General features: G+C 61.8%; 1 protein-coding gene across 1 annotated transcript in view; it reads right to left on the bottom strand.

Moving 5' to 3' along the window:
• GPT (glutamic--pyruvic transaminase) overlaps positions 1 to 15,195 on the bottom strand; it is a gene marked incomplete at both ends in the record, with an annotated part of 33,348 nt that extends 18,153 nt beyond the window's left edge. The window contains 4 exons of the mRNA XM_084218006.1: positions 249 to 379; positions 4,788 to 4,896; positions 6,365 to 6,454; positions 14,992 to 15,195. Of these exons, the coding sequence (XP_084074132.1) occupies positions 249 to 379; positions 4,788 to 4,896; positions 6,365 to 6,454; positions 14,992 to 15,195 (534 nt within the window). The remainder of the gene's footprint in view (positions 1 to 248; positions 380 to 4,787; positions 4,897 to 6,364; positions 6,455 to 14,991) is intronic.
• Positions 15,196 to 15,487: the final 292 nt, after the last annotated feature.

The raw sequence follows: 15,487 nt of genomic DNA, 5'->3' as shown, positions 1-15,487 counted from the left end.
CGATGTCGCAGGGATTTGGGATGGTGTCACCGCACCCGTTGTCCCCGGGATGTCGCGGGGATGTCGCGGGGATGTCGCGGGGATGTCGCGGGGATGTCGCAGGGATTGGGGGTGGTGTCACCGCACCCGTTGTCCCCGGGATGTCGCAGGGATTGGGGGATGTCACCGCGCCCGTTGTCCCCGCGATGTCGCGGGGGCGGGGCGGGGCAGGGGGTGTGGTGGCCCGTGTCGCGACCCTGTCGCCGTACCACGATGGCGTCGCTGGCGCCGGTGGACAGGAAGATGTTGTCGGGCTTGGCGGGGACGCCGTCGCGGCGCTCGATGTAGCGCGCCACGTTCTCCCGCACCATCTGCACGCCGGGGCTGGCGCTGTACGAGCCTGGCGACAGCGACACCGCGACAGTGTCACCCACACCGGGGTGGCACCTCTGGGGGTGGCACCCCGCAGGGTGGGGGACACCTCTGGGGTGGTGGTACCGCGCAGGGGGTGGTGGCACCGCTCTGGGGGGGGTGGTGGCACCTCTGGGGGTGGTGGCACCGCGCAGGGTGGGGGGGGGTGACACGTCTGGGGGTGGGGGACACCTCTGGGGCTCTGGGGTGGTGACACCGCGCCAGGGGGTTGGGGACATCGGGATGGGGCGGGGGACAGAGGATACGTGGAGTGTGGGGATGGTGGGGACACTGCGGGAGATTGGGGACATTGGGGACATTGGGACAGTGGCGGGATGTTGGGGACATCGGGGGCATTCGGGACACTGGGTGGACATTTGGAACATTGGGGACATTGGGGACACTGGGGGAGATTGGGGACATTGGGGGAGATTGGGGACATTGGAGACATTGGGGACATTGGGACATTTGGGATATTGGAGACTTTGGGGACATTGGGGACATTGGGGGCATTGGGGGGATATCGGGGACATTGGAGACATTGGGGGAGATTGGGGACATTGGAGACATTGGGGACACTGGGAGAGATTGGGGACAGTGGGGACATTGGGGACTTCGGGGGACATTGGACATTGGGGGAGACTGGGGACATCGAGGACATTGGGGACATTGGGGGGATATTGGGGACAGTGGGGACATTGGGACAGTGGGGGGATGTTGGGGACATTGGGGACATTGGGGACAGTGGGGACATTGCAGACTTTAGGGACATTGGGGACATTGGGGACATTGGAGACACTGGAGGGACATTGGGACAGTGGGGAGATGTTAGGGACATTGGGACATGGGGACATTGGGGGGACATTGGGGACATCGAGGACATTTGGGGACATTGGGGGGATATTGGGGACAGTGGGGACATTGGGACAGTGGGGACATTGGGGGAATGTTGGGGACAGTAGGGACATTGGGGACACTGGGGACATTGGGGACATTGGGGACATTTGAGACATCAGGGGATATTGGGGACATTGGGAACATTGGGACATTGGGGACATTGGGCATTGAGGGCATTGGGGACATTGGGGACATTGGGACATTGGGGACATTGGGGACACTGGGGGAACATTGGGGACATTTGGGACATTGGGGACTTTGGGGACATTGGGGACATTGGGACCGTGGGGGGATGTTGGGGACACTGGGCATTGGGGGGACATTGGGGACATTTGGGACATTGGGAAATTTGGGATATTGGGGACTTTGGGGACATTGGTGACACTGGGGGGACATTGGGGACATTGGAGATATTGGGGGACATTGGGGACACTGGGGGAACATTGGGGCCATCATGGGGACATTCAGGACACTGGGGGACACGGGGCATTGGGGGATGTTGGGGACATTGGGGACCTTGGGGGACGTTGGGATTTGGGGGTTTTGGGTGTTGGATTTGGGATTTGGGGGTTTGTGGGATTTTGGGGTTTTGGGATTTTGGGATTTGGGATTTTGGGGTTTTGGGGTTTGGGATGTTGGGATTTGGGATTTTGGGGTTTGGGATGTTGGGATTTGGTGGTTTGGGGTTTTGGGATTTTGGGGTTTGGGATTTTGGGATTTGGGATTTGGGGGTTTGAGGGGTTTTGGGGTTTTGGGGTTTTGTGGGATGTTGGGATTTTGGAGTCTGTTGGATTTGGGATTTTGGAATTTGGGATTTGGGGTTTGGGATGTTGTGGGTGTTGGATTTGGGATTGGGGGTTTGTTGGACTTTATGATTTTGGGACTTTGGGACTTTGGGATTTTTGGGGATTGGGATTTGGGGGTTTGGGATTTTGGGGATTTGGGATTTTAAATTTTGGGATGTCGGGGTTTGTTGGATTTGGGATTTTGGGTTTTGGGGATTTTGGGATTTGGGGGTGTTGGGATTTTGGGGTTTGTTGGGTGTTGGATTTTTGTGGGATGTTGGGATTTTGGAGTCTGTTGGATTTGGGATTTTGGAATTTGGGATTTGGGGTTTTTGGGATGTTGTGGGTGTTGGATTTGGGATTTGGGGGTTCGTTGGACTTTATGATTTTGGGATTTGGGGATTTTGGGGATTTGGGACTTTGAGATTTGGGATTTTGGCGTTGGTCAGATTTGGGATTTTGGGACTTTGGGGTTTGTGGGATTTGGGATTTTTGGGATTTGGGGGTTTGGGATTTTGGGGTTTTGGGGTTTGGGATTTGGGATTTTGGGATTTGGGGGTTTGAGGGGTTTTGGGGTGTTGGGGTTTTGGAGTCTGTTGGATTTGGGATTTTGGAATTTGGGATTTGGGGTTTTTGGGATGTTGTGGGTGTTGGATTTGGGATTTGGGGGTCTGTTGGACTTTATAATTTTGGGACTTTGGGGATTTGGGATTTGGGGATTTGGGGATTTGGGGATTTGGGGATTTTGGGATTTTAGGGGTTGGGATTTTGTGACTTTGGGATTTTGGGGATTTGGGATTTTGGGGATTTGGGATTTTAAATCTTGGGATGTCGGGGTTTGTTGGATTTGGGATTTTGGGTTTTGGGGATTTTGAGATTTGGGGGTGTTGGGATTTTGGGGTTTGTTGGGTGTTGGATTTTTGTGGGATGTTGGGATTTTGGAGTCTGTTGGATTTGGGATTTTGGGATTTGGGGTTTTTGGGATGTTGTGGGTGTTTGATTTGGGATTTGGGGGTCTGTTGGACTTTATGATTTTGGGATTTTGGGGATTTTGGGATTTGGGGATTTGGGGGTTTGGGATTTTGGGGATTTCGGATTTTGGGGATTTCGGATTTTAAATTTTGGGATGTCGGGGTTTGTTGGATTTGGGATTTTGGGTTTTGGGGATTTTGGGATTTGGGGATTTTGGGATTTTGGGGTTTGTTGGGTGTTGGATTTTTGTGGGATGTTGGGATTTTGGAGTCTGTTGGATTTGGGATTTGGGATTTTGGAGTCTGTTGGATTTGGGATTTGGGATTTTGGGGTTGGTTGGATTTGGGGTTTTGGGATTTGGGATTTTGGGGATTGGGGATTTTAAGTTTTGGGATTTTGGGATGTTGAGATTTTGGGATTTTGGGGATTTTGGGACTTTGGGGATTCAGGATTTTTGGATTTTGGGATTTTTGGATTTTGGGATTTTTGGATTTTGGGATTTTTGGGATTTTGGGGATTCTGTCACGCACCCACGCTCTGCCCCCCGCAGGCCCCCAGCAGGCGCTGGGCGCTCCTGGGGTGGGATTTTTGTGGGATTTTTGTGGGATTTTGGGATTTGTGGGATTTTGGGACTTTGGGGATTTCGAGATTTTGGGGATTTTGGGGTGTTGGGATTTGGGGATTTTGGGGTTTGTGTCACCCACCCACGCTCTGCCCCCCGCAGGCCCCCAGCAGGCGCTGGGCGCTCCATGGGGTGGGATTTTTGTGGGATTTTTGTGGGATTTTGGGATTTGTGGGATTTTTGGGATTTGGGGGATTCAGGAATTTGGGATTTTGGGATTTTGGGGTTTTTGGGATTTAGGGATTTTGGGGTTTTGTCACGCACCCACGCTCTGCCCCCCGCAGGCCCCCAGCAGGCGCTGGGCGCTCCTGGGGTTTTGGGATTTTTGTGGGATTTTTGTGGGATTTTGGGATTTGTGGGATTCAGGAATTCGGGATTTTGGGATTTTGGGATTTTAGGATTTTGGGATTTTGGGATTCGGTCACGCACCCACGCTCTGCCCCCCGCAGGCCGCCAGCAGGCGCTGGGCGCTCCTGGGGGTGGGATTTTTGTGGGATTTGGGATTTTTGGGATTCAGGATTTTGGGATTTTGGGACTTTGGGGATTTTGGGATTTTGGGGATTCAGGAATTTGGGATTTTGGGGTTTTGTCACGCACCCACGCTCTGCTCCCCGCAGGCCCCCAGCAGGCGCTGGGCGCTCATGGGGTTTTGGGATTTTTGTGGGATTTTGGGGTTTGTGGGGTTTTGGGGATTCAGGAATTTGGGATTTTGGGATTTTTGGGATTTTGGGATTTTGGGGATTTTGGGATTTGGGGATTTTGGGGTTTTTGTCACGCACCCACGCTCTGTCCCCCGCAGGCCCCCAGCAGGCGCTGGGCGCTCATGGGGTGGGATTTTTGTGGGATTTTTGTGGGATTTTGGGGTTTGTGGGATTTTTGGGGTTTGTGAAATTCGGGATGTTGGGATTTTGGGATTTTGGGGTTTTTGGGATTTAGGTATTTGGGGTTTTTGTCACGCACCCACGCTCTGTCCCCCGCAGGCCCCCAGCAGGCGCTGGGTGCTCATGGGGTGGGATGTTTATGGGATTTTTGGGATTTTGGGATTCAGGATTTTGGGATTTTTGGGATTTTGGGATTTTGGGGATTTTGGGATTTTAGGTATTTGGGGTTTTGTCACGCACCCACGCTCTGCCCCCCGCAGGCCCCCAGCAGGCGCTGGGCGCGCTCCTTGGCGTCGCTGGGCAGGGACTCGTCCTTCATCAGCTCCGGGCACAGACACAGCGCGGCCACCTGGGGGAGGGGACAGCGGTGACACCGCGAGGGGACAGCGGTGACACCGCGAGGGGACAGCGGTGACATCACCACTGCCACCTGAGCGAGGGGACAGCGACAGCGGTGACACCGCGAGGGGACAGCGGTGACACCGGGAAAGGGGACAGCGGTGACACCGCGAGGGGACAGCGGTGACACCGGGAACGGGGACAGCGGTGACACCGGGAACGGGACAGCGGTGACACCGGGAAAGGGGACAGCGGTGACACCGTGAGGGGACAGCGGTGACACCACTGCAGCCACCTGAGCGAGGGGACAGCGACAGCGGTGACACCGGGAAAGGGACAGCGGTGACATCACCATTGCCACCTGAGTGAGGGGACAGCGGTGACACCGCGAGGGGACAGCGGTGACACCGGGAAAGGGACAGCGACAGCGGTGACATCACCACTGCCACCTGAGCGAGGGGACAGCGACAGCGGTGACACCGCGAGGGGACAGCGGTGACACCGCGAGGGGACAGCGACAGCGGTGACACAGGGAAAGGGGACAGCGACAGCGGTGACATCATCACTGCCACCTGAGCGAGGGGACAGCGACAGCGGTGACACCGCGAGGTGACACCGCGAGGGGACAGCGGTGACACCGGGAAAGGGACAGGGACAGCGGTGATGCTGTGGTGGCACCGGAGGGATGGGGACAGGGACAGCCGGGTGACACCGCGAGAGTGGCACTGAGGGGGACAGGGACAGCCGGGTGACACAGCGGCGGTGGCACCAGGAAAGTGGACAGGGACAGCCGGGTGACACGGCTGCCACCTGCCCGGGAGGGGACAGCGACAGCGGTGACACCGCGGTGGTGGCACTGAGGGGGACAGGGACAGCCGGGTGACACAGCGGCGGTGGCATCGGAGGGATGGTGACGGCGACAGCCGGGTGACACCGCCGTGGTGGCACTGGAGGGATGGGGACAGGGACAGCCGGGTGACACCGCCGTGGTGGCACTGGAGGGATGGGGACGGCGACAGCCGGGTGACACCGCGGCGGTGGCATCGGAGGGATGGTGACGGCGACAGCCGGGTGACAAAGCGGTGGTGGCACCGAGAAAGGGGACAGGGACAGCCGGGTGACACCGCCGCCATGGCACCGGAGGGATGGGGACGGCGACAGCCGGGTGACACAGCGGTGGTGGCACCGGGGAGGACAGGGACAGGGACAGCCGGGTGACACGGAGGGGCGGCGGTGTCCCCCGGCGCTGTCCCCGCGCTGTCCCCGCGCTGTCCCCGCGCTGTCCCCGCCGTGTCCCGCCCTGTCCCGCCGTGTCCCCGCGCTGTCCCCGCGCTGTCCCCGCGCTGTCCCGCCCTGTCCCGCCGTGTCCCCGCGCTGTCCCCGCCGTGTCCCCGCGCTGTCCCCGCCGTGTCCCCGCGCTGTCCCCGCGCTGTCCCCGCGCTGTCCCCGGTGTCCCCGCGGTGTCCCCAGGGCCGCACCTGGCGCAGGAAGGTGATGGGCTGCTGGCCCATGGCGTGCGCGTCACCGATGTTGGCCTTGATCACCTCCGTGAAGGGCTTGGGGACACCCTGGGGACAAGGGACAGACATGAGGGGACAGCCAGGGGGACAGGGATGGGGACAAGGGACAGCCATGAGGGGACACCCTGGGGACAAGGGACAGACATGAGGGGACAGCCAGGGGGACAGGGATAGACATGAGGGGACAGGGATGAGGGGACAGGGATGGGGACAGGGATGGGGATGAGGATGGGGACAGCAGGGACAGGGATGGGGACAGGGGACAGCGATGAGGGGACAGGGAGGGGGACAGGGACAGGGATGGGGACAGGGCAGGGACGGGGATAGGGATGGGGACAGGGATGGGGACAGGGATGGGGACAAGGGGACAGTGATGAGGGGACAGGGATAGGGACAGGGACAGGGATGGGGTTAGGGATGGGGACAGGGATGGGGACAGGGATGGGGACAGGGATGGGGACAAGGGGACAGCGATGAGGGGACAGGGACGGGGATAGGGACAGGGATGGGGACAAGGGATGAGGGGACAGGGACAGGGGACAGGGATGAGGGGACAGGGATGGGGATGGGGACAGCGATGGGGACAGGGACAGGGATGGGGACAGGGATGGGGACACTGGGGAGAGGGATGGGGACAGGGATGGGGACAAGGGACAGGGATGGGGACAGGAATGGGGACAAGGGACAGGGATGGGGACAGGGACAGGGATGGGGACAGGAATGGGGACAGGGATGGGGACAGGGATGGGGACAGGGATGGGGACAGAGACAGGGATGGGGACAGGGACAGGGATGGGGACAGGAATGGGGACAGGGATGGGGACAGAGACAGGGGACAGGGACAGCAGGGATAAGGATGGGGACAGGGAACAGGGACAGGGATGGGGACAAGGGGACAGGGATGGGGACACAGGATGGCAACAGGGACAAAGGGGACAGGGATGGGGACAGTGGAGACAGATGGGGAAAAGGTGACAGGAATAGGGGACAGGGACAGGGATGGGGATGGGGACAAGGGGACAGGGATGGGGACAAGGGGACAGGGATGGGGACACAGGGTGGCAACAGGGACAAAGGGGACAGGGATGGGGACAGGGACAGCAGGGATAGGGCAGAGGATGGGGACAGGGGACAGGGATGGGGACAGGGAAGGGACAGAGATCAGGGATGGGGACAAGGGACAGGGGTGGGGACAGCAGGGACAAGGATGGGGACAAGGGACAGGGGACAAGGATGGGGAGAGGGGTGGGGACAAGGTACAGAGACAAGGGGACAGCAGGGACAGCAGGGACAGGGGTGGGGACAAGGGACAAGGGTGGGGAGGGGACAGGGACGGGGACAAGGGGTGGGGACAAAGACAGGGACAGGGGACAGGGATGGGGACAGCAGGGACAGGGAGGGGGACAGGGACAGGAATGAGGTGGGGACAGGGACGGGGACAGGGACGGGGACAGGAATGGGGACAGGGACAGGGACAGGAATGGGGACAGGGACAGGGACAGAACCAGGTCAGGGCTCCTGACCCCACCCAGCCCTGTCCCCACCCAGGGCCACCCCCGCTGTCGCGCGCCTGTCACCAGCGGGGCGGTGGCGCCACCCCCGTAATGTCCCCTGTCCTGGGAGTGGGGACCTCGGGGACCTTGGGGACCTTGGGGACCTTGGGTACATTGGGGACTTCGGGGGGCTCGAGGACCTTGGGGACCTTGGGGACTTTGGGGACTTTGGGGACTTTGGGGACTTTGGGGACCTTGGGGACTTTGGGGACCTTGGGGACTCTGGGGACCTCAGGGACCTTGGGGGGCTCGGGGACTTTGGGGACCTCGGGGACCTCGGGGACTTTGGGGACCTCGGGGACCTTGGGGACTTTGGGGACCTCGGGGACTTTGGGGACCTTGGGGACCTCGGGGACCTCGGGGCCTCGGGGACTTTGGGGACTTTGGGGACCTCGGGGACTTTGGGGACCTCGGGGACCTCGGGGACTTTGGGGACCTTGGGGACCTCGGGGACTTTGGGGACATAGGGGACTTTGGGGACCTTGGGGACTTTGGGGACCTCGGGGACCTTGGGGACTTTGGGGACCTTGGGGACCTTGGGGACCTCGGGGACTTTGGGGACCTCGGGGACTTTGGGGACTTTGGGGACCTCGGGGACTTTGGGGACCTTGGGGACCTCGGGGACCTCAGGGACTTTGGGGACCTCGGAGACTTTGGGGACCTCGGGGACCTTGGGGACCTCGGGGACCTTGGGGACTTTGGGGACTTTGGGGACTTTGGGGACCTCGGGGACTTTGGGGACTTTGGGGACCTCGGGGACCTCGGGGACTTTGGGGACTTTGGGGACCTCGGGGACCCCGGGGACTTTGGGGACTTTGGGGACCTTGGGGACCTCAGGGACTTTGGGGACCTTGGGGGGCTCGGGGACCTCGGGGACTCTGGGGACCTCGGGGACCTTGGGGACTTTGGGGACCTCGGGGACCTTGGGGACTTTGGGGACCTCGGGGACATTGGGGACCTTGGGGACCTTGGGGACCTCGGGAACCTTGGGGACTTTGGGGGACATTGGGGACCTCGGGGACTTTGGGGACTTTGGGGACCTCGGGGACCTCGGGGACTTTGGGGACTTTGGGGACTTTGGGGACCTCGGGGACCTTGGGGACTTTGGGGACCTCGGGGACCTCGGGGACTTTGGGGACCTCGGGGACTTTGGGGATTTTGGGGACCTCGAGGACCTTGGGGACTTTGGGGACCTCGGGGACTTTGGGGACCTTGGGGACATTGGGGACCTCGGGGACTTTGGGGACCTCGGGGACTTTGGGGATTTTGGGGACCTCGAGGACCTTGGGGACTTTGGGGACTTTGGGGACCTCGGGGACCTCGGGGACTTTGGGGACCTTGGGGACTTTGGGGACTTTGGGGATTTTGGGGGACTTTGGGGACCTTGGGGACTTTGGGGACCTCGGGGGGCTCGGGGACTTTGGGGACTTTGGGAACTTTGGGGAGCTCGGGGACCTCGGGGACTTTGGGGACTTTGGGGATTTTGGGGGACTTTGGGGACCTTGGGGACCTCGGGGACTTTGGGGACAGGGACCTTGGGGGGCTCGGGAAGACTTTGGGGACCTCGGGGACCTTGGGGACTTCAGGGACCTCGGGGACTTTGGGGACATTGGGGACTTTGGGGACCTCGGGGACATTGGGGACACGGGGCAGGGTGGCAGCGGCCGTGTCCCCACCCCCATCCCGGGTCGGGCCGGACTTTGTCCGCCTCGGACTCTGCCCCGGGTGGCACCGCCCAGAGTTTGTCACCCGTGTCACCCGTGTCACCCGTGTCCCCAAGTGACCCCCGCCGTGTCCCCAAACCCCTCCCCCACCCCCCCCCAAAAAGGGACCCCCGCCCCCACCCCAGGGCGTGGGAAAGTTCCCGGGGGGGGGAGGGGACACTGAGGGGGGGAGGGGACACTGAGGGGGGGGAGGGGACACTGAGGGGACACTGAGGGGACACTTGGGGGGGGGGGGTGTCCTGGGGGTAAAAAAAAAAAAAAATTGGCGGGAAATTTTTTTTTTTAGGGGGAAAAAATTTCCATTTTGGGGGAAAAAATTTCCTTTTTTGGGGGGAAAAATTCATTTTCTTGGGGGTAAAAAATTCCCTTTTTTTTTGGAGGGTAAAAATTTCTTTTTTTGGGGGAAAATTTTCTCTCTTTTGGGAAAAAAAAATCGCATTTCGGGGGGGGTTAAAAATCCCTCTTTTGGGGGAAAATAATTCCTTTTTTGGGGGAAAAAATCCTTTTTTTGGGGGGGTAAAAATCTCACTTTTGGGGTGAATAAAGTCCCTTTTTGGGGGAAAAAATCGGGTTTTTGAGGGGGGATAAAAATCCTTATTTTTGGTGGGAAAATAATTCCTTTTTTTGGGTAAAAACTTCTTTTTTGGGGGGTAAAAATCCCATTTTTGGGGTGTTTAAGGGGCGGGAGGGACCAAGTTTGGGGGGGGGGGGGCGCAGGGAGGGAAACCCGGGTCTGGGGGGGGGTCCCGGTTTGGGGGGGTCCCGATTTTGGGGGGTCCCGATTTTGGGGGGGGATCCCGGTTAACCGGGGGAGGTTTCTGAGTTTTGAGGGTCCCGATTTTGGGGTTGGGGGGGTCCCGATTTTGGGGTTGGACCCCCAATTTTGGGGTTGGGAGGGTCCCGGTTTGGGGTTGGGGGGTCCCGGTTCTGGCGGGGTTATCCCAGTTTGGGGGGGGTTATCCCGGTTTGGGGTTGGGGGTCCCGGTTCTGGGGGGGTTATCCCGGTTTGGGGTCGGGATATCCCGGTTTGGGGTTGGGGGTCCCGGTTCTGGGGGGGTTATCCCGGTTTGGGGTCGGGATATCCCGGTTTGGGATCGGGATATCCCGCTCCAGGGGGGGTTATCCCGGTTCTGGGGTTGTTATCCCGGTTTGGGGTCGGGATATCCCAATTCAGGGGGGGTTATCCCGGTTTGGGGTCGGGTTATCCCGGTTTGGGGTCGGGTTATCCCGGTTTGGGGGGGGTTATCCCGGTTTGGGGTCGGGATATCCCGGTTCTGGTCGGGATATCCCGGTCCGGGGGGGATATCCCGGTCCAGGAGGGTTATCCCGGTTTGGGGTCGGGATATCCCGGTCCAGGGGTTGTTATCCCGGTTTGGGGTCGGGATATCCCAGTTTGGGGTCGGGTTATCCCGGTTTGGGGGGGGTTATCCCGGTCCAAGGGGGGTTATCCCGGTTTGGGGTCGGGATATCCCAATTCCGGGGGGGTTATCCCGGTTCTAGGGGGGTTATCCCGGTTTTGGTCGGGTTATCCTAGTTTGGGGTCGGGATATCCCGGTTTGGGGTCGGGATATCCCGGTTTGGGGTCGGGATATCCCGGTTTGGGGTCGGGTTATCCCGGTTCTGGGGTCGGGATATCCCGGTCCAGGGGGGATTATCCCGGTTTGGGGTCGGGATATCCCGGTTTGGGGGGGGTTATCCCGGTTTGGGGTCGGGATATCCCGGTCCAGGGGGGGTTATCCCGGTCCAGGGGGGGGTTATCCCGGTTTGGGGTCGGGTTATCCCGGTTTGGGGTCGGGATATCCCGGTTTGGGGTGGGGTTATCCCGGTTTGGGGGGGGTTATCCCGGTTTGAGGTCGGGATATCCCGGTTCTGGGGGGGTTATCCCGGTTCTGGGGGGGTTTATCCCGGTTTGGGGTCGGGATATCCCGGTTTAGGGTCGGGTTATCCTGGTTTGGGGTCGGGATATCCCGGTCCAGGGGGGTTATCCCGGTTCTGGGGGGGGGTTATCCCGGTTTGGGGGGGGTTATCCCGGTTTTGGTCGGGATATCCCGGTCCAGGGGGGGGTTATCCCAGTTTGGGGTCGGGATATCCCGGTTCTGGGGTTGTTATCCCCGTTTGGGGTCGGGATATCCCGGTCCAGGGGGGATTATCCCGGTTCTGGGGTTGTTATCCCGGTTTGGGGTCGGGTTATCCCGGTTTGGGGTCGGGATATCCCGGTTTGGGGGGGGTTATCCCGGTTTGGGGGGGGTTATCCCAGTTTGGGGTCGGGTTATCCCGGTTTGGGGTCGGGTTATCCCGGTTCTGGGGGGGTTATCCCGGTTTGGGGTCGGGATATCCCAGTTTGGGATCGGGATATCCCGGTTTGGGGTCGGGATATCCCAGTTTGGGGTTGGGGGTCCCGGTTCTGGGGGGTTATCCCGGTTTGGGGTCGGGTTATCCCGGTTTGGGGTCGGGTTATCCCGGTTTGGGGGGGGTTATCCCGGTTTGGGGTCGGGATATCCCGGTCCAGGGGGGGTTATCCCGGTTTGGGGTCGGGATATCCCGGTTCTGGGGGAGTTATCCCGGTTTGGGGTCGGGTTATCCCGGTTTGGGGTCGGGTTATCCCAGTTCTGGGGGGGTTATCCCGGTTTGGGGTCGGGATATCCCGGTTCTAGGGGGGTTATCCCGGTTCTGGGGTTGTTATCCCGGTTTGGGGTCGGGATATCCCGGTCCAGGGGGGGTTATCCCGGTTTGGGGTCGGGATATCCCGGTTTGGGGTCGTTATCCCGGTTTGGGGTCGGGATATCCCGGTCCAGGGTGGATTATCCCGGTTCTGGGGTTGTTATCCCGGTTTGGGGTCGGGTTATCCCGGTTTGGGGTCGGGATATCCCGGTTTGGGGGGGGGTTATCCCGGTTTGGGGGGGGTTATCCCAGTTTGGGGTCGGGATATCCCGGTTCTGGGGGGGTTATCCCGGTTCTGGGGGGGGTTATCCCGGTTTGGGGTTGGGTTATCCCGGTTCGGGGGGGGTTATCCCGGTCCGGGGGGGGTTATCCCGGTCCAGGGGGGTTATCCCGGTTCTGGGGGGGGTTATCCCGGTCCAGGGGGGTTTATCCCGGTTTGGGGTCGGGATATCCCAATTCCAGGGGGGTTATCCCGGTCCAGGGGGGGTTTATCCCGGTTTGGGGTCGGGTTATCCCGGTTCTGGGGGGTTATCCCGGTTCTGGGGGGGGGTTATCCCGGTTTGGGGTCGGGTTATCCCGGTTCTGGGGGGGTGTTATCCCGGTTCTGGGGGGTTATCCCGGTTCTGGGGGGATATCCCGGTTTTGGTCGGGTTATCCCGGTTTTGGTCGGGTTATCCCGGTTTGGGGTCGGGTTATCCCGGTTTGGGGTCGGGATATCCCAGTTTGGGGTCGGGTTATCCCGGTTTGGGGTCGGGATATCCCGGTCCAGGGGGGGTTATCCCGGTTTGGGGTCGGGATATCCCAATTCCGGGGGGGTTATCCCGGTTCTGGGGTTGTTATCCCGGTTTTGGTCGGGTTATCCCAGTTTGGGGTCGGGATATCCCGGTCCAGGTGGGTTTATCCCGGTTTGGGGTCGGGTTATCCCGGTCCAGGTGGGTTTATCCCGGTTTTGGTCGGGTTATCCCAGTTTGGGGTCGGGATATCCCGGCTCGGGAGGGTTATACCGGTTTGGGGTCGGGATATCCCGGTTTGGGGTCGGGATATCCCAGTTTGGGGTCGGGATATCCCGGTCCAGGGGGGTTATCCCGGTTCTGGGGTTGTTATCCCGGTTTGGCGTCGGGATATCCCGGTCCAGGGGCCGTTATCCCAGTTTGGGGTCGGGATATCCCAGCCCAGGAGGGTTATCCCGGTTCTGGGGTCGGGGTTATCCCGGTCCAGGGGGGGCTATCCCGGTTCCTGGGGGCAGTTCCCAGCCCGGGATCGCCTTGTCCCGGTCCGGGACTGAGTGTCCCGGTTCTTGGGGGGCATTTCCCGGTCGGTCCTGAATGGGCTCTCCCGGTCCGGGATCCCATTCTCCCGGTCCCGGCCGAGCTGTCCCGGTTCGGAATCTCCCTCTCCCTCTCCCGGCCGGGCTGTCCCGGTCCGGAATCTCCCTCTCCCGGTCCGGTCCGGGCTGTCCCAGTTCGGAATCTCCCTCTCCCGGTCCCGGCCGGGCTGTCCCGGTTCTTGGGGGGCATTTCCCGGTCCGGGACAGCGTGTCCCGGTTCGGGATCCCGTTGTCCCGGTCCCGGCCGGGCTGTCCCGGTTCTTGGGGGCATTTCCCGGTCCGGTCCGGGCTGTCCCGGTCCGGAATCTCCCTCTCCCGTTCCCAGCCGGGCTGTCCCGGTTCGGGATCTCCCTCTCCCGGTCCGGTCCGGGCTGTCCCGGTCCGGAATCTCCCTCTCCCGTTCCCAGCCGGGCTGTCCCGGTTCGGGATCTCCCTCTCCCGGTCCGGTTCGGGCTGTCCCGGTTCGGGATCCCATTCTCCCGTTCCCAGCCGGGCTGTCCCGGTCCGGAATCTCCCTTTCCCAGTTCCGGCCGGGCTGTCCCGGTTCTTTGGGGGAAGTTCCCGGTCCGGGACAGCGTGTCCCGGTTCAGGATCTCCCTCTCCCGGGCCGGGCCGTCCCGGTTCTTGGGGGCATTTCCCGGTCCGGTCCGGGCTGTCCCGGTTCGAGATCACCTTCTCCCTGTCCCAGCCGGGCTGTCCCGGTTCCTGCGGGCATTTCCCGGTCCCGGCCGGGCTCTCCCGGTTCCTGGGGGTATTTCCCGGTCCGGGCTGTCCCGGTTCGGAATCTCCCTCTCCCGGTCCCGGCCGGGCTGTCCCGGTTCTTTGGGGGAAGTTCCCGGTCCGGTCCGGGCTGTCCCGGTTCGGGATCACCTTCTCCCTGTCCCAGCCGGGCTGTCCGGTTCTTGCGGGGCATTTCCCGGTCCGGTCCGGCTGTCCCGGTTCGGGATCTCCCTCTCCCAGTCCCAGCCGGACTCTCCCGGTTCGGGATCCCCTTCTCCCAGTCCCGGCCGGGCTCTCCCGGTTCCTGGGGGTATTTCCCGGTCCGGGCTGTCCCGGTTCGGGATCTCCCGTTCCCAGCCGGGCTGTCCCGGTTCGGGATCTCCCTCTCCCGTTCCCAACCGGGCTGTCCCGGTTCGGGATCTCCCTCTCCCGTTCCCGGCCGGGCTGTCCCGGTTCGGGATCTCCCGTTCCCAGCCGGGCTGTCCCGGTCCGGTCCCCCCCTCTCCCGTTCCGCTCCGTGCCGTCCCATTCCCCCGGCTCCCCCGCTCCTTCCCCCGCCCTGTCCCGGTCCGGTCCGGTCCGGTCCGGTTCTGCCGGTACCTTGCGCAGCTCCTGCTCGATCTCCATGGCGCGGATGACGATGGGGCCGCGCACCGCGTACTCCACGCGGCGAACGGCGGGGTTCATCGACTCGGGGGTCAGCACCGGGCCCCGCCGCGCCCCCCCGGTCCCCACGGCCGCCGCCGCCGCCGCCGCCGCCATCGCCAGGAGCCTGCGGGGCCGCAGCGCCCTCAGCGCCCGCATCGCCCCCGGGGACACCGCGACGGCGACGCCGCCCCCGGGGAGGGCGACGGGGACACCGCGACAATCGCGACACCGCCCTCCGGGGGAGGAGGAGGAGGGGACGGAGCCCCGGGAAACCCCCCCGGGCCCGCCCCCGGTAAGCCCGAAAGTTGCGGGCGGAGCTCAGGGGGTGGCGGAGCGTCCCCTGGGCCGGGGCAACGAGCAACGGGCGGCAACGGGCAACGGGCGCGGGGCAACGGCGGAGGGCGAGCGGCAACGGGCCCGGGGCAACGGGCGGGGGGAGGGGCGGCGG

This window comes from Fringilla coelebs (genome assembly GCF_963513975.1).
Source record: "Fringilla coelebs genome assembly, chromosome: 1".
Lineage (NCBI taxonomy): Eukaryota > Metazoa > Chordata > Aves > Passeriformes > Fringillidae > Fringilla > Fringilla coelebs.
This window is presented reverse-complemented; position numbering and strand designations above follow the sequence as displayed.